We start from the raw sequence: 23392 nt of genomic DNA, 5'->3' as shown, positions 1-23392 counted from the left end.
CGAGCCCCCCCCAGCCGCCCCCAGCCCTCACCATCCCCCTGAAGAAGGTGAAGGCTGCGGTGAGGATGAGGATGAGGATGAGGAGCAGGTCCCAGGGCCGCTGGTAGAGGGGCTTGCGCTGCTCCTCCGAGCCCCCCCCAGCCGCCCCCAGCCCTCACCATCCCCCTGAAGAAGGTGAAGGCTGCGGTGAGGATGAGGATGAGGATGAGGAGCAGGTCCCAGGGCCGCTGGTAGAGGGGCTTGCGCTGCTCCTCTGCAATCTGCGAGAGGAAATTCGGGATTTTTGGGGTCCTCACCCTCTGATCCAACCCTGGGGGGGCAGCAGCCGCCCCCAAACCCCCCCGCTCCGGCCTCACCTGCTCGGGGCTGAGGCTCGGCAGCGCCCGCGGCTGCTGGAAGAGCCGGAGGCCGGCCCAGGTGAGGAGGAGGAGGTAGGGCAGGTTGAGGAGGAAGGACGGGCTCAGCTCGGGGCTGTATTTCCCTGCGGGACAGAGCGCGGGGTGGGCACGGAGCCTTCCTCCCCTTCCTCCTCCTCCTCCTCCTGCCGGGGGGATGGGGGGGTCGGGCCCGGCCCCAGCCCCCTCCCCACGGCCGTACCGATCAGGTTGCCCAGCAGGAAAACCACGGCGCTCATCAGCAGCGAGCCCAGCCAGAAGAGACCCAGCCCCCGGTAGCTCTTCCTGCGGGGACAGCGGGAGACCCCTCCTCAAAATTATTCGGGATTTGTCACCCCCTCCCTTCTCCCGGGATCACCCCCGAGCCCCCTCCTCAGAATTATTCGGGATTTTTCAACCGCCCCCGGGATCATTCCCGAGTCCCCTCCTCAAAATTATTCGGGATTTTTCACCTCCATTACCCCGGGACCACCCCTGAGCCCCCTCCTCAGGAAATTCGGGATTTTCCAGCTCCACGCGCCCCCCCCGCCCGGGATCATCTAGCCCCGTCCTCACAAAATTTTGGATTTTCTCATTCCCTCCGGGATCACCGTGAGCCCCCTCCTCAAAACTCGGGAATTCTCCCTACCCCTACCCCCCGCGCCCCCTCCCCAGGAAATTCGGGACTCTCCCGAGCCCCCTCCCCAGGAAATTCGGGGTTCTCCCGAGCCCTTATTCAGGAAATTCAGGGTTCTCCCCCCTCCTCAGGAATTCCGGGGTTCTCCCGCCCCCTCCCCAGGGGTCCCGGGGTCCCCCCGCCCACCTGCGCCCCGCGGCCCCGGCCATGGCCAGGCACAGCCCGTAGTGCACGGCGCCGTCCCAGTAGCAGGTGAGGAGCCCGTGAGCCGTGCGCAGGTGGGGATCGCCCTGCGGGGACAGCGCCACACGGGTCACAGCGCCAGGGGACACCGCCAGGGGACACGGGTCACACCGGGACGGGACACAGGGAGACGACACGGGTCACACCGGGGCTGGGGACATCGCGAGGGGACACCGGGAGGGGATACCAGATCACACTGGGGATGGCGACACTGGGGGACACTGGGAGGGGACACGGGTTACAGCGGGGGACACCGGGGAGGTTACAGCGAGGGCGGTGACACTGGGTCACACCGGGGCTGGGGACACCGGGAGGGGACACCGGGTCACACTGGGGGTGGCGACACTGGGGGACACTGGGAGGGGACACCGGTTACAGCGGGGGACACGGCGGGGGGGGTTACAGCAGGAGCGGTGACACCCGGTCACACCGGCGGTGGGGACACCGGGAGGGTCGCACCGGGGGTCGGGGGGTGCGGCAGCCCGGGGTGGGTGTGCGGGGCAGGGCTGGCACCTCCCGCACGTAGAGCTCCGTGAAGCCCGAGATGATCCCGTCCTCCTCCAGCGCGATCAGCAAATCCACGGCCGACACGAAGGAGAACACCACGAACACTGCGGGAGCAGGGGGGCTCCGTGCGGGGTCCCCAAAACCCCAAATCCCACATTCCTGCTCCCTGCAGGGTCCCCAAAATCCAAAACCCCACACTCCTGCTCCCCCAAAATCCCAAATCCCACATTCCTGCTCCCTGCGGGGTCCCCCAAATCCCAAATCCCTGCTCCCTGTGGGTCCTGCAGCTCTCCCCTGATCCCAAATCCCAGATCCCAAATCCCTGCTCTGAGTCCCAGTGATTCCCCTCAGATCCCAAATCCCTGCTCCATGTGGGTCGCACAACTCCCCCAAATTCCAAATCCCAAATCCATGCTCCATGTGTGTCCCACAGCTCCCCCAAATCCCAAATCCCTGCTCCATGTGGGTCCCACAGTTCCCCCAAAATCCCAAATCCCAGATCCCAAATCCCTGCCCTGTGTGGGTCCCACAACCCCAGATCTCCCCAGACCCCAAATCCCAACCCCGCGCCGGGGTCTCACAGCAGAACAGGGGGTCCTGGATGAGGCCGACGCCGCCGGTGAGGATGAGGAGGGAGACGAGGCCGAGGAGCAGCAGGACCAGGGCCAGGGCCAGCGCCGGGGGGCTGCTGTGGGATCGGGGCCGCTGCAGCACGGGCACGGCCCCATCCCCCACCCCATCCCCCACCCCCATCACACACTCCCGGTCCCGCTGAGTTTTAGGATTGGGATCAGACCCCGCAGAACGGGGGGCGCGATGTCCGTCCTGAGGGGGGAAATCTGGATCTGGGAATAACCCGGGGGGGAAATCCCAAAAGAAAGGATGATGGGAAGATGGGATCCCAGCAGGGATTGTGAATAGATAAAATCCCAAAAGCAGGGTGGGTGTGACCCCAGCATGGATTTGGAATGGATAAAATCCCAAAAGCAGGGTGGGTGTGACCCCAGCATGGATTTGGAATGGATAAAATCCCAAAAGCAGGGTGGGTGTGACCCCAGCATGGATTTGGAATGGATAAAATCCCAAAAGCAGGGTGGGTGTGATCCCAGAAAGGACTGGGAATGGGAATGGGGCCGGAGCCCCACCGGGGTCGCCCTGTCCCTCTCCAGGCTGTGTGGAAAAGCCCCAAACGAGACCCAAACCCCGATTTGTGAGCCCGGAGCAAGGAGAGCGGGCGGCGCTGGGATCGCCCGGAGCCGCCCCCGCAGCCTCGGATCGGGAATTGCGGGCGGGCAAAGCGAAAGCGGCGCCCGGTGACAGCGGGGACAGCGGCGGGGACACGTCAGCGACAGCGGGGACACTCCCGGAGGGACAGGGAGGGGGCTCCAGGCCGGGATCACCCGAATTCCCGAGAATTGGGCTCTCCGAGAGAGGCTCTGTGGGGTCTGAACTTCCTGGAGGGGATTTAAATCCAGCGGGAAAACCGCACCTGCAGCCGCCTTCCCATGGGAACACCGGGATCGAGTTGCCTGTCCCGGACGGGATTCCCAGACCCAGGATGGACCCAGCCCCTGTCCCGGACCGGATTCCCAGATCCAGGATAGACCCAACCCCTCCCCCAGGCAGGACCTCGTTCCCCCTTCCCCTTTTTCACTCCCCATTCCCTTTTTCCATTCCCCCTTCCCCATGCCCGTTCCCCGGTCCCCACTCCCCATTCCCGGGGGTCTCTCCATTCCCGGGGTCCCTCCTGGTCCCCACTCCCGTTCCCCATTCCCGGGGTCTCTCCCGGTCCCCACTCCCGTTCCGCATTCCCGGCGGTCTCTCCCGGTCCCGGGTTCTCTCACGGCCCCCACTCTCCGTTCCCCATTCCCCACTCCCGTTCCCCATTCCCGGGGTCTCTCCCATTCCCGGGGTCCCTCCCGGTCCCCACTCCCGTTCCCCATTCCCGGGGGTCTCTCCCGGTCCCCACTCACTCCAGGGAGGTGACAGCGCTGACACCGAGGGCCACCGGGAGGGCGAGCAGGGGGGCGGCCAGGGCGGCCGGGCCCGCCGGGAGCTGCATCCCGGCCCCGCCGCCAGCACCGGGCCCGCGGACTTCGGCCCCGGGACCGGCCGGGCAGCGCCCTTAAAGCCACAGAGCGCCCGCCCGGGACCGGGGACACGGCGGGGACAGGGGAGGGACACGGGAGGGACACGGAGGAACTGGAAGAACACCGGCAGGGACGGACAGGGGGACAGGGGAGGGACAGGGGGATCCTGGAAGGGAGGAAAGGAGTCCTGGGAATGAGGAAGGACGGGGCACGGGGAGGACTGGGATCGGGAATGGGATCTGGGATCGGGAATGGGATCAGGGAGGGACTGGGATCGGGAATGGGATCTGGGATTGGGATCAGGGAGGGAATGGGATCGGGAATGGGATCCAGGGAGGGAATGGGATCGGGAATGGGATCGGGAATGGGATCAGGGAGGGACTGGGATCGGGAATGGGATCAGGAATGGGATCTGGGATTGGGATCCAGGGAAGGAATGGGATCGGGAATGGGATCTGGGATTGGGATCCAGGGAGGGAATGGGATCTGGGATTGGGATCCAGGACTGGGATCGGGGACTGGGATCAAGAGGACTGGGATCAGGAAAGGGATCCAGAGGACTAGGATCCAGGACTGGGATCTGGGATCCGAGACTGGGATCCAGGGGAGATCTGGGATCCAGGCCTGGGATTAGGGACTGGGATCCAGGGAAGGACAGAGGTCCTGGGAGGAAGGACAGAGGGTCACGGAGGGACAGGCTGGGATCCTGGGGCTCCAGCTTCCCAGATTTTGGATTTTCCCTGGATACCCCCGCCCCCTCTGGAATGGTTTTAATTAAAAGCCAAGCCCTCAACTTCATAATTAAAAAAATTAGCAAAGAATCACATCAAGTATTCCCAAAAAAGGAACCAAATCCAGCTTTTTTCCCCTGAGAATTCTTGGAAAACCCAGCTCCAGGGCAGCCTCCCACCCCAGAAAAAATCCCTCTCTTCCCAAAAAACACCAAGGGTTAAACCTAAGGAACAAACAAGTTTGATTTTATTTACAGACTCCGTGAAGAAAATTTGTATTTCCAGAGTTTTTTTTTTTTTTTTTTCCATTTTTAGGACAACAAAATCCAACTGAATTTTTCCAAAGCGTGGTGATGGAATTTTGTTGGATTTTTCCAAAGTGTGGCTTTGGAATTTTGGGTCTTCATCATCCCAAAGCACAGGAGGTGTTGGCAAAATCCCTGGGAAGGGAATAAATCCCCCCCTGGATCCATCAAATCCTGGAATTCCCAACGGATCCAGGCCAGATCCGCCCATCCAGAGGCAAAACTGGAGGCACTGGTTCCCCAAATTCCCCAAAATCTCTTGGATTTGGGATTCCAAGATAAAATCAAGGAATAAAATCCCCCCCATCCTGGAGCAGCACAAGATCTGCCATTCCCAAAAATCCCCGAACTCCTTGGAATTGGAGTCCCTTGGGGGATTTTTGGGGCTGCTCCAAACCCTCCCCGTGTCCCCAGAAAAAAAGCTGGGAAAGCTTTTCCATGGGGGAAGGAGGAGCTGTGATTCCAAAAAAAAAAAAAAAAGCCGGATAATATCAGGAGAAAAGAGATGGATAATGAAGTTTGGGATAAGAATTCCCAGGAAATCTGCTGGGAAAAGTCCTCCTCAGTAGTAAGGTCGCCGTGGGTTGTTCTGTAGGGAGAAAAAAAATTAAAAAATCATCAGGATTGGGGATTTTATCCCAAAAATCAGCATCTGGATTCTCTAGGAAAGCCACTGGAATGTGACATTTTCCAGGTTTTTTTCCCCTCAAAATTAAAGGCAGATTTTGGCTGGAAAGGGAAAAGGGAAAATCCAAGCTTGGTTTTGCTCCCTGGAAAATGTAATTCCAAAGAAATCGTGGGATTCATGGAGAAGCCTCCCCTGGCAGGGGCTTAACTGGGATAAAGCTGGGAATGAAACTGGGATTTGAATGAAAAAAAAAAAAAAAAAGGGAAGGAGAATTCTGCATCCAGGGAACTCTGGGAGGAAGATTTGGTTCAGGATGAGGAGAGGAATTCCATCCAAGAGGAATTTCCCAGCTGCCAACACTCCCAGAGCTACACCAGAGATTCCAGGGATTTGTCCCTGTGCCTGCCTGGGTTTGGGACACTCCCAATTCCAGGGGATCCATCCCATTCCCATTCCAGGGGATCCGTCCCATTCCCATTCCAGGGGACCCGTCCCTGCCCCATTCCTGGGACTCTCCCTCATCACTGGCTCCATCCCATTCCTATTCCCATTCCCATAATCCCAATTCAATCCCATACTAGTGGGTTTGGCAGGAAGTGATACATCAGTATTGACCCCATTCCCATTCCCGTTATCCCATTCCCATTATCCCATTCCCTTGATCCCATACCAGCAGGTTGGGCCGGAAGCAGTAGGCCAGCATTGACCCCATTCCCGTTATCCCGTTCCCATTCCCGTACCAGCGGGTTGGGCCGGAAGCGGTAGGCCAGCACTGACCCCGTTATCCCATTCCCATTCCCGTTATCCCATTCCCATTCCCGTTATCCCATTCCCATTCCCGTTATCCCATTCCCATTCCCGTTATCCCATTCCCATTCCCGTTATCCCATTCCCATTCCCGTTATCCCATTCCCATTCCCGTTATCCCATTCCCATTCCCGTTATCCCATTCCCATTCCCGTTATCCCATTCCCATTCCCGTTATCCCATTCCCATTCCCGTTATCCCATTCCCATTCCCGTTATCCCATTCCCATTCCCGTTATCCCGTTCTCCCGTCCCAGCGGGTTGGGCCGGAAGCGGTAGGCCAGCATCATGCGCTTGCGGAAGGCCTCGTACTCGTCGTCCTCCTTGGTCAGCTCCGCCGGGCGCTCGATCCCGAATCCCGCCCCGTCCATGGTCGTGGTGCCCCTGCCGGAAACGCGGGAATGGCGCGGCTCAGACACCCCCCCACCCCGGGAATTCCCACGGGAACTGTGCCCCTGCGACCTTCCTGGAGCTCCTTCCCAAATCCCCAGGGTGAGGGGCTGGATGGAAGCAGGGATTGGTTTCATTTCCCAGATTCCCAGGGATTGGATGGAAGCAGGGATTGGTTTCCTTCCCCAAATTCCCAGAGATTGGATGGAAGCAGGGATTGGTTTCCTTCCCCAAATTCCCAGGGACTGGATGGAAGTAGGGATTGGTTTCCTATCCCAGATTCCTGGGGTTTGAATGGAAGCAGGGATTGGTTTAATTTCATTTCCCAAATCCCAGGGTTTGGATGGAAGTAGGGATTGGTTTAATTTCCAAATCCCTGGGAATTTGAATGGAAGCTGATCCACCTAAAGAAAACCTTTGGAATACCCAAAGTGGGATCAAATCCCAACATTTCTGGGCATGGAATGACCTCAAGACCCGTAGGATCACACAAAGCTCTGATCCTGGCTGGAATATCCTCCCTGGATGTGCTTCCCACTGTTTTTTATAATAATTTCCATGATTTTATGACTCCAAGGAGAGCAAATATTCCCAGGAATTTCTGACTTTAAGGATTTAATCCTGGGAGAGGGGAGGTGCAGACAGGAATTCTTAGAGCTGCACTTCCCTATGGAAATTTGGGTTGGAAATTCAGGATTTGAGGGACTCGGCCAATTCCAGCTACAGCCACAAATCCAGGAGAAAATCCTCCCAAAAACATCAGGAATTTTTTCCCGGGCTGAGTTTTCCATGCTCAGGTGAGAAATCCCAGCTGGGCTGCGATTCCAGTAGGAATTCCCAGAAGAAAAAGGAAGGAATAATCCATAGGAACACTCACTTGCTGACAGGGTTTTTAATTCCCTGCCCATCGGATCCCAATCCCTCTCCTTCCTTCCATCCCATTTTCATCAGCATTTGGTATCCGATGTTTTCCACCGTCAGCTTGAATTCCTTGTACTCGGAATAATCCGGCTCCCGGCCCTCCTGCAGTGGGAAAAAGCAGGAAAAAGCAGGGAAAAGGGGATTTTTTATTCCATGGATCACAGGAAAAGCAGTTCTACCCCCCTCCAAACTGGGATTTTGGGAAAGAACTGCCAGGATTCCCTGGGATTCCAACAACGGCTCTGGAATTCCAGGTGCTCCCTGGATCCAGCCTCAGATCCGGTTCTTTCCTTAGGCTGAATCCCAGGGAATGTCTGGGAAGCAGGGATGAGGCAGCTTCCCGGAATTCCAGGGTTTGGGAAGGACTGGAAGGTGCTGGAGTTGCACCATTCCCAAGATTCCCGTTTTTTCACTGCTTGGTACCCACTGATCCCAAAGAGAAACTGAGTGGGAGGTTTGTCTGGAATTCCAGGAAAATCCCAAACTGTGGAATTCCAGAGTGGAAAGGGACCTTAAAGCCCATCCAGTCCCGTGGGCAGGGACACTTCCCATGATCCCAAGATGCTCCCAATATTCCTTGGACACTTCCAGGGATGGAGCAGCCACAGATCCTTTGGGAATTTTCCCAAATATTGCCCCATTTCCGTGCTAACAGTGGGGATATGATCCCTGATTTTCCCTGCAGGAATGGCTGGAGCAAGGAGAGCTGGAGGAATTCCCAGCTGTGGGATGAGTCTGGAGCATTCCCAGAATCCCAGAAATCCTCACCTTGAGTGCCTTGAAGGTCTCCATGAACTTTTCCAGCTCGTCGGGCGGGAGGAAATCCCCGATGAAATGTTTCCCCCGGCCCATCTGGGTCAGCTGCTCCGCCCACTCTGGAAAAGCAGGACAACACCCAGCTCATGGAAAATCCCCTGGGATTCCTGGAGCATCCCAGGCATGCACCAGATCCCCAGGCTGAGAAATCATGGAGAATCCCTCGGGATTTGTGCAGCATCCCAGGGATTTCAGGGGAATTCTGGAGCATGAAACCTCCCAGGTTTCACCCCACTCTGGAAAACCATGGAGAGAACAATCCTCATGCAGAATCCCTTGGGATTTCAGGAGCATTTGGATTCCAGGAGGATTCTGGAGCACTAAACCTCCCAGGAATGCACAGAGAGGTGAAAAACCACGGAGCATCCCTTGGGATTTGTGGAGCATCCCAGGAGGGATTGTCCCTGCAGCTCCCAATCCATGAGGATGGGATGGGGTGGGACGGTCCCTGCAGCTCTCAATCCAGCAGGATAGGGATGGAATTCCTCTCTGGAATCCTCAACCCCACCCACCCTGGTGCTCCCTAGGGATGGAATTCCCAATCCCACCCACCCTGCTGCCCCCCAGGGATGGAATTTCCCCAGGAATGCTGATCCCACCCCATGTCCTGTCCATCTCCATGCGGCACAGGCGGTGCTCCCAGGTGCCCAGGATAGGATGGAATTCTCCTTCTGGAATGCTGATCCCACCCACCCTGGTGCCCTCTAGGGATGGAATTCCCATCTGGAATTCCCAGTCCCACCCACGCCGGTGCTCCCTAGGGATGGAATTCCCACTGGAATGCTGATCCCACCCACCCTGGTGCCCTCTAGGGATGGAATTCCCATCTGGAATTCCCAGTCCCACCCACCCTGTGTCTTGTCCATCTCCCCAGGGATGGAATTCCCACTGGAATGCTGATCCCACCCTGGGTCTTGTCCATCTCCATGCAGCACAGGAGGTGCTCCCTAGGGGTGGAATTCCCCCTCTGGAATGCTGATTCCACCCACTCTGGTGCTCCCTAGGGATGCAACTCCCCCTCTGGCATGGTTTAGGATGGAATTCCCCCTGGAATGCTGATCCCACCCCGGTCTTGTCCATCTCCACGCGGCGCAGGCGGTGCTCCCAGGTGCCCACCTCACAGGACAGGGATGGAATTCCCCTCTGGAATTCCCAGTCCCACCCACCCCGGTGCCCGCCATGGACGGAATTCCCGGCTGGAATTCCCAGTCCCACCCACCCCGGGTCTTGTCCATCTCCATGCGGCGCAGGCGGTGCTCCCAGGTGCCCAGCTCGCTGTCCACCTCCTCGTCGCTGTCGTAGCCGTGCTGGTGCTGCTGCAGCGCCCGCTCCCACAGCAGCTGCATCTCCTGCATCGCCCGCTTGTGCTTCATGATCATGTCGTACATCTGCTGCATCTGCAACGACGGCAACACGGATTGGTCCCGGCAGAAACGGGATTCAGCCCAGGAAAAACGGGATTTGTCCTGGGGAGAACGGGATTCAGCTGAGAAAATGGGATTTGTCCTGGGAAAAATGGGATTCAGCCCAGAAAAAGGGGATTCAGCCCAGGAAAAACAGGATTTGTCCTGGGAAAAATGGGATTTGTATTGGGGAAAATGGGATTTGTCCTTGGGAAAACCGGATTCAGGCCGGAAAAATGGGATTCAGGCTGGAAAAATGGGATTTGTCCTAGGAGAACGGGATTTGTCCTGGGAAAAACAGGGTTCAGCCCAGAAAAAGGGGATTCAGCCCAGGAAAAACAGGATTTGTCCTGGGAAAACAGGTTCTGTCCTGGGGAGAACGGGATTCAGGCTGGAAACATGGGATTCAGGATGGGAAAACAGGATTTGTCCTGGGGAAAACGGGATTCAGGCTGGAAAAATGGGATTCGTCCTTGGAAAAACGAAATTCAGGTTGGGAAAATGGGATTCAGGCTGGAAAAAGGGGATTCAGGCTGGGAACGCCAGTGGAGCACAGCCCGTTCCACAAAAAATGGCTGCAAACCCTAAAGAATCCCAGATCTCAGCCCCAAAAGGCAGGAGAACTGTGCCTGTGCTTCACGATCAAGCAGTAGATCTGCTGCCTCTGGGAATCATGGAAAAATGGGATTGAGCCTGGGAAAAATGGGATTTGTCCCAGCAAAAAATGGGATTTGTCCCAGAAAAGCTCCTATGGGATTTTAGGGCTGGAAAGGTCCTTAATCCCAAACCCTCTGCTATTCCTGCTGCTTCCAACCCCATGCTTCTCCCCCAGGGATTCCATGATGGAAAACCTTTGTTATTCCCACAGGAGGGAATTCAGAGAGGGTTTTTGGGATTCACCTCCTGCTGCTCCTTCAGCTGCTTCTTCTGGGCCTCTGAGAGCTCCGTGACTCCCACCAGCCCCACGGGCTTGCCCTTCTCGTACCCCAGACCCTTCAGGTCCTGAACTGCAGGGAAAAAACAGGGAAAAACCTTTGGAAAAACCTGGGAGATGGGAAACATCTCAGGGAGGGAATGAAAGGGAATAAAAGGGTGGGAAAAGGAAAAAAAAATATAAAAGGAATTCTGTTTGTAATTCCCGCAGAGCGAAGGGAAAATAAAACCACTGGGAAAAAAATGGGATTGACAGCAGAGAAAACTTGATCTATGTCAATCTCAGGAAATAAAAAACGACTCTGGAGCCACGAAATTCCCAGGAAAACCCAATCCCACTCACCTGAGAGGGGAGAGGGAGAATCCAGCTGCTGCACCAGCTGGGGGAGGGGCAATTCCACCTTTTCCTCCTCCGGCCCCCACCGGCTCTTCCTCTTCTTTTTGGTGCTGCCCGGAGCGGGATTCGGGCTCGCGGATGGATTTGGGGTCGTGGCAAGGTTTGGGATTGCGGCTGGATTTGGAATCACGGCGGGATTTGGGGTCACGGCTGGATTCGGGATCGGGGCAGCAGTTGGGGCCAGCTGATCCGGAGGGGAGGTGGAGGATGAGGATGGGGCAGGAGAGGCCGAAGGAATGGGAAGAGCGGCGGGAACAACGGGAGAGGGAACGGGAAGAGCCAGAGGGGGCGGGATGGGAATGGGGAGAGGGAGAGGGGAGGGAATGGGGAGAGGGGAGGGAACGGGGAGAGGGGGGAAGCACAGAGGGGAGGGAGAAGCCTCGGGACTGCTTTTCCTTTTGAGGCCGGATTCTCCGGGAAAAGGGGAGCCCCCTGGAAAAGGGGAGTTCCCGGGAAAAGGGGAGCCCCCGGGGGCAGCCCGGGCCCGGCGGAACTCCTCGAGCTTCTGGCGGTAGTAGCGGTGCCCTTTGCTGTGGGGCTCGTACAGGAACCTGCGAACAAGGGATCAGCTGGGGATTCCTGCCGGGAAATTCCCACGCATTCCCAGGGCATTCCCAGGGCATTCCCGGCTCTCCAGCTCCACTCAGAGCAGGGATTCAGCCGTGGAATTCCTGCCGGGAATGCTCACAGCATTCCCAGGGCATTCCCAGGGCATTCCCGGCTCTCCAGCTCCACTCAGAGCAGGGATTCAGCCGTGGAATTCCTGCCTGGAATGCCCAGGGCACACCCAGAACATTATCAGAACATTCCCAGAGTATTCCTGGGGCATTCCCGGCTCTCCAGCCCTACTCAGAGCTCTAATCCAGCCATGGAATTCCTGCCTGGAATGTCCAGAGCATTCCCAGAGCACTCCCAGCTCTTCAGCCAGTCTCAGAGCTGGGATGCAGCAGTTTCCTCAGGAATTTTCCTTCCTGCAATGCTCAGAACATTCCCAGCTCTCCATGGCTGGGATCCAGCACAGTTTCCTTGGGAATTTTCCTTCCTGCAGTTCCCAGAACATTCCCAGCTCTCTAGGGCTGGGATCCAACCATGGACTTTTCTTTCCTGGAATGCCCAGAACATTCCCAGATCTCCTAGGCTAGGACCCAGCAGAGTTTTCTCAGGAATTTTCCTTCCTGCAATGCCCAGAGCATTCCCAGCTCTCCAGGGCTGGGATGCAGCACTGGATTTTTCCCTCCTGCAATTCCCAGAGCATTCCCAGAGCATCCCCAGCTCTCCAGCACCATCCCGTGTATTCCTGCAGCCAGTGCAGCCTCCACTGGGATCAGGGAACACAATTTCATAAAGGAAAAACAGCCCCAGAAATCAGGAATGCGCTGATTCCTCAGCACCCCAAACCTGAGCACCTCAATTCTCGCTGCTCCAAAACCCCATCCTAAAAATTCCCAGGACTTTCACTGGGAATTCTCTGGAAAAAAGCCCCAAAAATCAGGAATTTCCACATCTAAAGGCAGGGATCTCCCTGCTGTTCTGCAGGGCAAAGTTCCCACCTCAGCCCCTCAAACCTGAGCACCTCAACTCTCGCTGCTCCAAAACCCCAACCTAAGAATTCCCAGGACTTTCCCTGTGAATTCCCTGGAAAAAAAGCCCCAAGAAGCAGGAATTGTGCCCACCTGAAGGCAGGGTTCTCCCTGTTGTTCTGCAGGGCAATGGCCTCCACCTCGGGCCCCCCCGCAGCCACGAACTGCGCCAGCTTCTCCGCCGAGTTCCGCGTCTCCTGGTCGGCTGGGGGGGAAACTTTAGGCAGGGATTAGTCCTGGGCCCAGCTCACCCCAGCCCAGCCTAACCCGGCCTAAGGACCCCAGAGAGGCCTAAAGTCGGGTTTAAAGGGGGAGAATTGGTACAAAGGAAGAGTTAAAATGCATAAAATATCAGTTTAAATCTGAGTTTGGGAGCAGGGGTGGGGCCTAAGGACCCCAATGAGGCTTAAAGGGGGAGAATTGGTACAAAGGAGCAGTTAAAAACAGTAGATATCAGTTTAAATCTGAGTTTGGGAGCAGGGGTGGGGCCTAAGGACCCCAATGAGGCTTAAAGGGGGAGAATTGGTGCAAAGGAGCAGTTAAAAACAGTAGATATCAGTTTAAATCTGAGTTTGGGAGCAGGGGTGGGGCCTAAGGACCCCAATGAGGCCTAAAGCCAGGTTTAAAGGGGGAGAATTGGTACAAAGGAGCAGTTAAAAACAGTAGATATCAGTTTAAATCTGAGTTTGGGAGCAGGGGTGGGGCCTAAGGACCCCAGAGAGGCCTAAAGTCGGGTTTAAAGGGGGAGAATTGGTACAAAGGAAGAGTTAAAATGCATAAAATATCAGTTTAAATCTGAGTTTCGGAGCAGGGGTGGGGCCTAAGGACCCCAATGAGGCTTAAAGGGGGAGAATTGGTACAAAGGAGCAGTTAAAAACAGTAAATATCAGTTTAAATCTGAGTTTGGGAGCAGGGGTGGGGCCTAAGGACCCCAACGAGGCCTAAAGCCAGGCTTAGGTACAAAGGAATGGCTGAGTGGCACAAAAACTTTGGTTTAAACCCAGGTTTGGGAGCAGGGACAGAACCTAAGGATCCCAAGAGCAGAGTTATGTCAAAAGCCAGGTTTAAAGTGGGAAAATTGGTAAAATTAGAGCACAAGAACCTCAGCTTAGACCCGAGTTTGGGGAGCAGGGACAGGGCCTAACCCAGCCTGAGGGCCCCAAGAGCAGGATTAGGCCAAATGTTGGGTTTAAAGTGGGAGAATTGGCACAAAGGAAAGCACAAAAACTTCAGCTTGGGCCTGACTTTGGGGAGCAGGGATGGGAGAGATGAGAGCTAAGGCAGCTCTGGGCTCCCAAATCCCAAATTTTCCATGTGCCAGGTGCTTTTCTCTAGGATTAAACCACTTGGAATTAAGCCTAGTTAAAGGTTTTGTCATTTCCCCCCTCTATCAGGCACTTTTCCATAGGATTAAATACCTGGAATTAACCCTAATTAAAAAATTTTGGATTTTTCCCTTGTGCCAGGCATTTTTCCATAGGATTACACCACCCAGGATTATCCATAATTCAGTATTTTGTCCTTGAATTACCCAGGAACAAAAGGAAATCCTTTGGAAAATTCCAAATTCCCTACAAACCCCCTCAATCCTCCTCTCACTGCACCCCCTGGAGGCTGTTTCAGGGGAGATTCCCTGTGGAAAATCCCAAATCTTACCTGGAAAAGGGTGGATATTCCAATCAAATCCAACAAAAACTGAGGGGAAAAAAATATCCCCTTTTCCTAAACTTTTTTTGGAATGATTTTGGAATATTTCTAACAACTACAAGGAAAATCCCATCCAAAATCCCAGGAATATTTTGGGAATCCACATTTTTTGGCACCAGGATTTGATTCTCCTTCCAGTTAGGAATTTTCTTTCCAGGCAGCCAAATTTCCACCCCAGTCCCAAATCAATCCCAAATTTCCTGTGCTGTTGCCATTCCCCAGGTTTTAGTGGGAATTACCTTTTTGGGAAGAGGCTGCCTGGGAATTTTGATTTTCTTTCCTTATTTCCGCCACTTTCTTCCTGTAGTAAAGGAATTCTCTGCTGTTCTTATCATGCAAAAACCTGGGGAAAAGGGAAAAAAAAAGAGGAATAATTATCTAAATATTGATATTTTGGGATAGAAACAGCTCCAATTGCCACATGGGAAAACGAAAGAATTACTCAGAATGCACCTAAAACATGGAATTAGATTCAGGGGTTTAAATCCAAGGATTTGCATCCAAATTTTTGCTGATTGAAGGGAAATTAAGGAGGAATCCTCTGCCCATCAGTGCTGGGATTAAAAAACGTTTCCCCCCTTAAATCCAAATTCTTCCCCCTTTCAAACATTTTCTCCCCTCAAATTCCAAATTTTCTCCCCTCAGGGAAGAACACTGAATCCAAACTTTCCCCCCTTAAATTCCAAATTTTCCCCCTCTGGGAAGAGCAACAAATCCAAAATTTTCCTCCTCAAATTCCAAACATTTTCCCTCTCTGGGAAGAACACTGAGCCCAAACTTTCCCCCCTCAAATCCAAACATTTTCTCCCCTCAAATTCCAAATTCTCCCCCCGTCAAATTCAAAATTTTCTCCCATCCAGGAAAAACACCAAACCCAAACCTTCCCCCCAAATCCAAACATTTTCTCCCTCAAATTCCAAACTTTTCCCCCTCAAATCCAAACATTTTTTCCTCTCAAATTCCAAATCTTCCCCCCTCAAATAAAACCTGGGGAAAAGGGAAATTCCAAACTTTTCCCCCTCAAATTCCAAACATTTTTTTCCTCTCAAATTCCAAATTTCCCCCCTCAAATCCAAACGTTTTCTCCCTCAAATTCCAAATTTTCCCCCCTCAAATCCAAACATTTTTCCCCCTCAAATTTCAAACATTTTTTCCCTCAAATTCTGAATTTTTCCCCTCAAATTCCAAACTTTCCCCCCTCAAATCCAAACGTTTTCTCCCTCAAATTCCAAACTCCCTCCCCACTCAAATCCCAAATTCCCCCCCCAAATCCCCAGTTTTCCCTCTCTGGGAAGAGCACAACCCCAAACCTCGCCCCCTCACAGGGACCACCCCCAGCCCCCTTCCTGCCCTTTTCCCCCCCAGGGCAGCATTCCCTGGGGATCAAACCCTCCCCAAACTCACGAAAAAGCGGGATTGTCCTTGTAGTCCTCCATGGCGACCTTCTCGAGCTCGGGGCCGCCCTCAGCCACGAACCTGGCCAGCTTTTCCACCACCTGCCGCGTCTCCGAGTCCTCTGGGGGCAAAACTTTAAGGAGGCTGTCAGTACTTGGGGTTCAAGGGCCCCCACAACGGGAAACAGGGAATTACTGCTGGGATTCACGGAGCAGGCACACGGCAATGTGGGAAGAGAGAGGATGAAACGGGGCAGGCGGTTGTAGAAAGGTGTTCACAGCACAATTCCTGAATTCCTGCAGCTCCCCCGGGGGTTCCTACGGGGAAAATCTAAAGTTTGGGGTGGGAGGAGGTTAAAGCTCATCCCATTCCCACTTTTTTTCTGATAGCCCAAACTTTCCTTGGATGCTTTCGCAGCTTCTCTGGGAATTCCAGCCCATTCCAGCCAGGAATTCCCTCCCAAAATCCCACCTACATCCACCCTCCCTCAGAGTCTGAAGCCATTCCCTGGGTGTCCTGGAATTCCATCCCTTATCCCAAATTGTCTGCAGCTCTCCTGGAGCCCTTTTAGGCTCTGAGGTCTCCAGGGAATTTCCCTTCTCCAACCTTTTCATGACCACTCCCAGGGATCCAGGGGCAACCACAGCTTCTCTGGGAATTCCAGCCCATTCCAGCCAATTTGGGAGGGAATTCCCTCCCAAAATCCCACCTAAATCCACCCTCCCTCAGTTTGAAGCCATTCCCTGGCTCCTGGAATTCCCTTATCCCAAATTCTCGGCAGCTCTGCTGGAGTTAATGCTGGGACTTTGCCTTCTCCCCTTCTCCAACCTTTCCATAACCACTGCCAGGGATCCAGGGGCAGCCACAACTTCTCTGGGAATTCCAGCCAGGAATTCCTTCCCAAAGTCCCACCCAAATTCCCCTTTCTCAGTTTAAATCCGTTCCCCGTGTCCTGGAATTCCCATCCCAAATCCATTCCCTGTGTCCTGGAATTCCCATCCCAAATCCATTCCCTGTGTCCTGGGATTCCATCCCAAATCCATTCCCTGTGTCCTGGGATTCCATCCCAAATCCATTCCCTGCGTCCTAGGATTCCATCCCAAATCCCAAATGCATTCCCTGAGTCCTGTCCCTCCATCCCTTGTCCCAAATCCCTCTCCAGCTCTCCTGGAGCCCCTTTAGGCTCTGGGAGCAGCTCCAAGCTATTCCTGGAGCCTTCCCTTCTCCCACTTTCCTAGGACATTCCAGGGACTGGGAATCCACCAGCCCATCCCAGTTTGGAGGTTCCAACTGCACCCAGCTCATCCCAGCTTTAACCGTGGCACAGGTGGCTCCCACTGGATTTGTTCCCTACAAATCCCAGCATGGAAAGAGCAGGAATTGGGTTTTAACCCAGATTCCAGCTGCCAAGCCATTCCCAGAACATTCCCAGAACTGCGTGGCTGGAGCAGCAGCTCCCAAAACCCTGGAGTTTGGCTTCTGTAGCCAGGAATTCCCACAGGGATCACGGAGTGGGAATAAACCCAGCGATTTTGGGAATTTTGGGAAGCCAGAGCAGAGCCACCCACGCTGATCCAAGGGGATCAGCCCCAAAATCCTGAAATGAAGGCAAACCCACCTCAGCTCTCTGCATCTTTCCCAGCACATTTCACGCTCAAATCCTGAATTCCCAGGATTGTGCTGGTACAAATCCCGGCAGAAAGGGCTCCATGGGACTTTGGGGAGGGGTAAATGAAGCCACAAAGGCGAGTGTGACTCGCTGAGCTCCTTTTATCCATTAAAACCCACCCGTGAAATTCCCATTCTGAGGCAAATCTGCCTCGGGGCTTCCTGGCCTGGATTATTCCAATAAAACCCGGGATAATTCCTGCCACATCCTTGTTTTTCCAGGCATTCAGGACCTACAGGTGAGATTTTTTTACCTGGATTTTGGATTTTACCTGGGCACAATTCCATGCTGGATGCGTTGTTTATTTTATTTATCCACACACAGATTTCCTCTGCATGTTCCCAACTAACTTCTCCTTTTCCAGCACTTAAACCCCCAAAAATCCCATTTTAATGACAAGAACCAGGATTTCCTGGAGAGCCCAGCACTTGGCACAATATTCCAAAGGTGCAAATCAGAATTTGAGGGAATCATGTCCCAAACTGATCCCCTATCCTAGAAGGGAATCCTGGCCCTCCCTGACCCCTATCCCAGGATAAATTCACCCAACTTCCCACTGGGCCTGAGGGAATCTTGTCCCAGGATCTGAACTCCTATCCCAGGATTTGAATCCCACCCCATTCCTCACTGGGCCTGAGGGAATTCTATCCCAAACTGATCCCTGTCCCAGGATCTGAATCCCACCCCATTCCCTGGGGGAGCTGAGGGAATCCTGCCCCCACTGAACCCCCTATCCCAGGGTCTGAATCCCACCCCATTCCTCACTGGGCCTGAGGGAATTCTATCCCAAACTGATCCCTGTCCCAGGATCTGGACCCCCTATCCCAGGATCTGAATCCCACCCCATTCCCCAGTGGGCCTGAGGGAATCCTATCCCAGGATCTGAATCCCACCCCATTCCCTAGGGGGACTGAAGGAATCCTATCCCAAATTGATCCCTATCCCAGGATTTGAATCCCACCCCATTCCCCAGTGGGCCTGAGGGAATCCTATCCCAAATTGATCCCTATCCCAGGATCTGAATCCCACCCCATTCCCCAGTGGGCCTGAGGGAATCCTATCCCAAATTGATCCCTATCCCAGGATTTGAATCCCACCCCATTCCCCAGTGGGCCTGAGGGAATCCTATCCCAAATTGATCCCTATCCCAGGATTTGAATCCCACCCCATTCCCCAGTGGGCCTGAGGGAATCCTATCCCAAACTGATCCCTATCCCAGGATCTGAATCCCACCCCATTCCCCAGTGGGCCTGAGGGAATCCGATCCCAAACTGATCCCTATCCCAGGATCTGCACCCCACCCCACTCCCTGGGGAGCCTACAGGCATCCTGCCCCCACTGAACCCCTCTCCCAGGATGAGCATTCCCAGCTCCAGCCCCGGAGCTGCCACTGACCTTTGATCTCCAACCACTGCTCGTAGTCCTCCTCGTCGTCCTCGTCGGGGCCCTGGAAGACGCTGAGGCGGCTGAGGACGGGGCTGGCCTTGGGCTGGGCGAGGCTGCGGGCCTGCAGCATCCGGCTCAGGGCCTGCCCCGGCCGCTTCCCCAGCAGCGCCGGCTTCTTCCCGGGGTTCGGGGCGTTCCCGGGCTGCCTGGGGGCACTCGGGGCACTTTCTGCGGAGAAAATGGGGGAAATTATTCTTGGGAATTCTGGGTCTGGGGTAGGAAAGGCTCCAGGTTTGCTCCAGCTGCTTCTTCCCACGGTTTAGGGCATTCCACAGGTTGTTGGGGGGATTTGGGGCACTTTCTGCAGAGAAAATGGGGGAAATTATTCTTGGGAATTCTGGGTCTGGGGTAGGAAAGGCTCCAGGTTTGCTCCAGCTGCTTCTTCCCACGGTTTAGGGCATTCCACAGGTTGTTGGGGGGATTTGGGGCACTTTCTGCAGAGAAAATGGGGGAAATTATTCTTGGGAGTTCTGGGTTTGGGGTGGGAAAGGCTCCAGGCCTGCTCTGGCTGCTTCTTCCTGGGGTTTGGGGCTGGGGCATTCCTGGAGTGGTTGGGGGGATTTGGGGCACTTTCTGTGGAGAAAATGAGGAAAATTATTTTTGGGAATTCTGGGTTTTGGGTGGGAAAGGGTCCAGGCCTGCCCTCACTGCTTCTTCCCGGAGTCTGGGGCACTCCACAGGTTGTTGGGGGCATTTGGGGCACTTTCTGTGGAGAAAATGGGGGAAATTACTCTTAGGAGTTCTGGGTTTGGGGTGGGAGAGGCTCCAGGCCTGCCCTGGCTGCTTCTTCCCGGAGTTAGGGGGATTTGGGGAACTTTCTGTGGAGAAAATGGGGGAAATTATTCTTGGGAATTCTGGGTTTGGGGTGGGAGAGGCTCCAGGCCTGCTCCAGCTGCTTCTTCCCGGAGTTTGGGGCATTCCACAGGTTGCTGGGGGCATTTGGGCCACTTTCTGTGGAGAAAATGGGGGAAATTATTCTTGGGAATTCTGGGTTTGGGGTGGGAGAGGCTCCAGGTTTGCTCCAGCTGCTTCTTCCCGGGGTTTGGGGCATTCCCGGGCTTGTTGGGGGGATCTGGGGCAGCTTCTGAGGGGGGAATAAAGAGGAAATTATTCCTGGAAGTCCCAAGTTTGGGGTGGGAAAGGCTCCAAGCCTGGTGCATCTGGCTCAGGGCCTGCTTTGGCTGTTTCTTTCTGGAATTTGGAGCTGTGGCATCCCTGGAGTTGCTGGGATTTGGGGCAGTTTCTGAGGGGAGAATGAAGAGAAAAGAGTTCCTGGGAATTCTGGGTTTGAGCTGGGCTGCTCCTGGAATTGTAAGGGGGATTTAGGGCATTTTCTGAAGAGAGAAGGAAGGGAAATTCCTCCTGGGAATCCTGGGTTTGGGTTGGGAGAGGCTACAGGCCTGCCCCAGCCGCTCCTTCCCAGGTTTGGAGCTGGCGCATTCCCAGAATTTTTTGGGGGGATTTGGGGCAGTTTCTGAGGGGAGGACAAAGGGGACAGAGTTCCTGGGAATCCCAGGTTTGGGGTGGGAAAGGAAGGACCTACCAGCATTGGATTTTTCCCTCTGGAGCTTCAGGAATTGCTGCAGGAAGCTCCCGTCGTTCACGAACTTGTTGGACACGGAGGCCTCGCTCTCGGAGCCGTCGTCGCTGAGCGGGGACAGCAAAACAGGAGCTGGAATTTGGGAGCTTCCCTGCCCTTCCCATGCGGGATTTGGGGCAGGAAAATCTCCTGGAGCTGGTCGTTTTCCTCACCTACCACCGAATTCCCAGGAAAATCCCAAATCTCCTTCCTCCTCCATTAAAATTGGGATCTTCCTCCTTCTGCTCCACCAAAACTGGGATTTTCCTCCCCTTACCCCACTAAAACTGGGATTTTCCTCCCCTTGCTCCACCAAAAATGGGATTTTTGCTCCCTAATCCACTCAACCCATGATTTTCCTCCTCCTGCTCCATTAAAACTGGGATTTTCCTCCCCTTACTCCACTAAAACTGGGATTTTTGCTCCCTAATCCTCACAGCTGGGATTTCCCTCCCTCTGCTCCACCAAAAATGGGATTTTCCTCCCCTTACTCCACCAAAACTGGGATCTTCCTCCTTCTGCTCCACCAAAACTGGGATTTTTCCCTCCCCTTACTCCACCAAAACTGGGATCTTCCTCCTTCTGCTCCATTAAAACTGGGATTTCCCTCCCTCTGCTCCATTAAAACTAGGATTTTCCTCCCCTTGCTCCACCAAAACTGGGATTTTCCTCCCCTTGCTCCACCAAAACTGGGATTTTTGCTCCCTAATCCTCACAACTGGGATTTTCCTCCTCCTGCTCCACCAAAACTGGGATTGTCCTCCCTCAGCCCCCCTTCCCGGGGTTCCCACGTACTCTCCGAGCAGCGGGAGCTGCGGGATGCTGAGGGAATTCTGCCGCGCCTGCTGCTCCAGCCGGGCCTCGATTTCCCGTTTTTTCTGGGCGATCAGCTCCTCCTGCTGCAGGATGTTCACGCTGGTCTTGGCCGACTTGGACTGGGACACGCCGAACCACCGGCTCGCCTTCCCTGAGGGAAAAGGCTGGGGATTAGCGCGGGAATTGCCGGGAATCAGGGGCAAGTTCTCTGAGGGAAAAGACGGAAAATAGTCTGGGAGCCGTCTGGAATCAGGGGTGCATTCCCTGAGGGAAAAGGTGGGAATTAACTCGGGAATTGTCTGGAATCAGGGGCCTGAGGGAAAAGGCGGGAATTAGCCTGGGAATTGTCCGGAATGAGGGGCGCATTCCCTGAGGGAAAAGGCAGGAATTAACTCGGGAATTGTCCGGAATATGGGGCCCATTCCGTGAGGGAAAAGGCGGGAATTAACTCGGGAATTGTCTGGAATCAGGGGCGCAGTCCCTGACGGAAAAGAGTGGGAATTAGCCTGGGAATTGTCCAGAATGAGGGGCACAGTCCCTGAGGGAAAAAGCGGGAATTAACTCGGGAATTGTCCGGAATCAGGGATGCATTCCCTGAGGGAAAAGAGTGGGAATTACCCTGGGAAATGTCCGGAATGAGTGGCACAGTCCCTGAGGGAAAAGGCAGGAATTAACTCAGGAATTGTCCGGAATACGGGGCCCATTCCGTGAGGGAAAAAGCGGGAATTAACTCGGGAATTGTCCAGAATCAGGGGCAAGCTGAGGGGAAGAAAGCGGGATGTTTTCTCTGAGGGGAACAAAGCGGGATTTAACACAGGTCATCCCAAACCAAGAGGCTCATTCCCTGAGGGAAAAAGGCGGGAATGAACAGGGACCAGCCCGAATCCAGGGACACATTCCATGCAGGAAAAGGACTGGGTTAGCATGGGGACCATCCTGAATCCAGGCTCACCTTCCCTGAGGGAAAAGGCGGGATTTAGCCTGGGAATTGTCTGGAATGAGGGCACATTCCCTGAGGGGAAAGGGCGGGATTTAACAGGTATCATCCCAAATCAAGGCTCAAATTCCCTGAGGAAAAAAGGCAGGATTAGGGTAGGGACCATCCAGAATTCAGCTTCCCTGAGGGAAAAGGAGGGAATTAATGGAGAGACCATCCCAAACCAAGGCTGGTCTTCCCTGTGGAAAAAGGGGGAATGAACAGGGACCATCCCGAATCAAGGGACACCTGTCCTGAAGGAAAAAGGTGGGATTTAACAAGAGTCGTCCCGACACAAGGCTCGCTCTCCCTGTGGGAAAAGGGAAGGAATAAACTGTGGGATCATCCCGAACTCAGTTTTCCTATAGGGGAAAAAAAAAAAAAAAAAAAAAAAAAAGAGATAAAAACCAACAGTGGGGTCTCCACGAACCACCAGCTCAGCTTTCCTACGGGAAAAGAGAAAGGGAGTGAACAGTTGGGTTCCCTGTGGGAAAAGGAGAGGAAAAATCATCAGTGGAGCCTCCCCGAAGTACCGGCTTTGCTTCCCTGGGGGAAAAGAAAAGGAAAAATAACGGGGAGACCACCCCGGACCTCAGGCTCGGTTTTCCTGTGGGAAAACGGGGGAATTAACAGAGGAGCCATCCCGAACCAGCAGCCCGGCTCCCCTAGGGGAAAACGAGCCGGGAATGAACGCGGGGATCCATCCCAAACTCCCGGCTCGGCTCCGCTGCGGGAAAAAAGGAGGGAATTTAACGGGGGGGCTTCCCCCAGCCCCCGACTCTGCCGGCACACCCCCACCCCCGGGCGCACACCCCCACGCCCGGCTCCCGGAGCCCCGGGGCTGGTGGGGCCGAGCCGGGGGATGGCAGCGAGGCGGGAGGAGCCGGGCAGAGCCCCGGGACGAGCGGGGCAGAGCCGGGAGCGGCGGGAGCCGCCCGGGCCGGGCCGTACCTGGCGCATCCCTGTGGTTGTCCATTTTGGAGCCCCCGTCCCAGCATGCCCCGCGCCGGGCGCGCCGCGCCGGGGGCCGCGGCTTTGCAAGT

At 54.8% G+C, this 23392-nt stretch overlaps 2 protein-coding genes across 4 annotated transcripts in view; both read right to left on the bottom strand.

Moving 5' to 3' along the window:
- TM6SF2 (transmembrane 6 superfamily member 2) overlaps positions 1 to 3823 on the bottom strand; it is a 9703-nt gene extending 5880 nt beyond the window's left edge. The window contains exons 1-7 of one of the 2 annotated variants that reach the window (XM_041471076.1): positions 3735 to 3823; positions 2343 to 2449; positions 1768 to 1865; positions 1198 to 1301; positions 598 to 680; positions 357 to 481; positions 159 to 260 (exon numbers count right to left, since the gene is read on the bottom strand). In XM_041471076.1, coding sequence (XP_041327010.1) covers positions 159 to 260; positions 357 to 481; positions 598 to 680; positions 1198 to 1301; positions 1768 to 1865; positions 2343 to 2449; positions 3735 to 3823 — 708 coding nt within the window. Of the gene's footprint in view, positions 1 to 158; positions 261 to 356; positions 482 to 597; positions 681 to 1197; positions 1302 to 1767; positions 1866 to 2342; positions 2467 to 3734 lie in introns of both variants that reach the window. The other variant, XM_041471074.1, reaches the window with a different exon arrangement.
- Positions 3824 to 4808: 985 nt separating this feature from the next.
- On the bottom strand, positions 4809 to 23388 carry SUGP1 (SURP and G-patch domain containing 1). Of its 2 annotated transcripts, none has more exons than XM_041471085.1 (14): positions 23301 to 23388; positions 21353 to 21524; positions 20522 to 20625; positions 18928 to 19146; positions 15873 to 15996; positions 14708 to 14811; positions 12855 to 12978; positions 11128 to 11732; positions 10752 to 10858; positions 9668 to 9845; positions 8401 to 8507; positions 7589 to 7734; positions 6576 to 6705; positions 4809 to 5476 (listed from the first exon to the last, which is right to left on the bottom strand). In XM_041471085.1, the coding sequence occupies exons 1-14, from the start codon at positions 23323 to 23325 to the stop codon at positions 5450 to 5452; spliced, it is 2172 nt and encodes a 723-aa protein (XP_041327019.1). In that variant the 5' UTR covers positions 23326 to 23388; the 3' UTR covers positions 4809 to 5449. The 2 variants fall into 2 exon arrangements, with proteins under 2 accessions (XP_041327019.1, XP_041327020.1); XM_041471086.1 differs by having other exon boundaries at positions 12855 to 12966.
- Between the last annotated feature and the right edge of the window lie 4 nt (positions 23389 to 23392).

Source organism: Pyrgilauda ruficollis, unplaced genomic scaffold (assembly GCF_017590135.1).
Source record: "Pyrgilauda ruficollis isolate IOZ18807 unplaced genomic scaffold, ASM1759013v1 scaffold255, whole genome shotgun sequence".
NCBI lineage: Eukaryota > Metazoa > Chordata > Aves > Passeriformes > Passeridae > Pyrgilauda > Pyrgilauda ruficollis.
The sequence above is the reverse complement of the archived record's forward strand: the minus strand, read 5'-3'. Positions and strand labels throughout refer to the sequence as shown.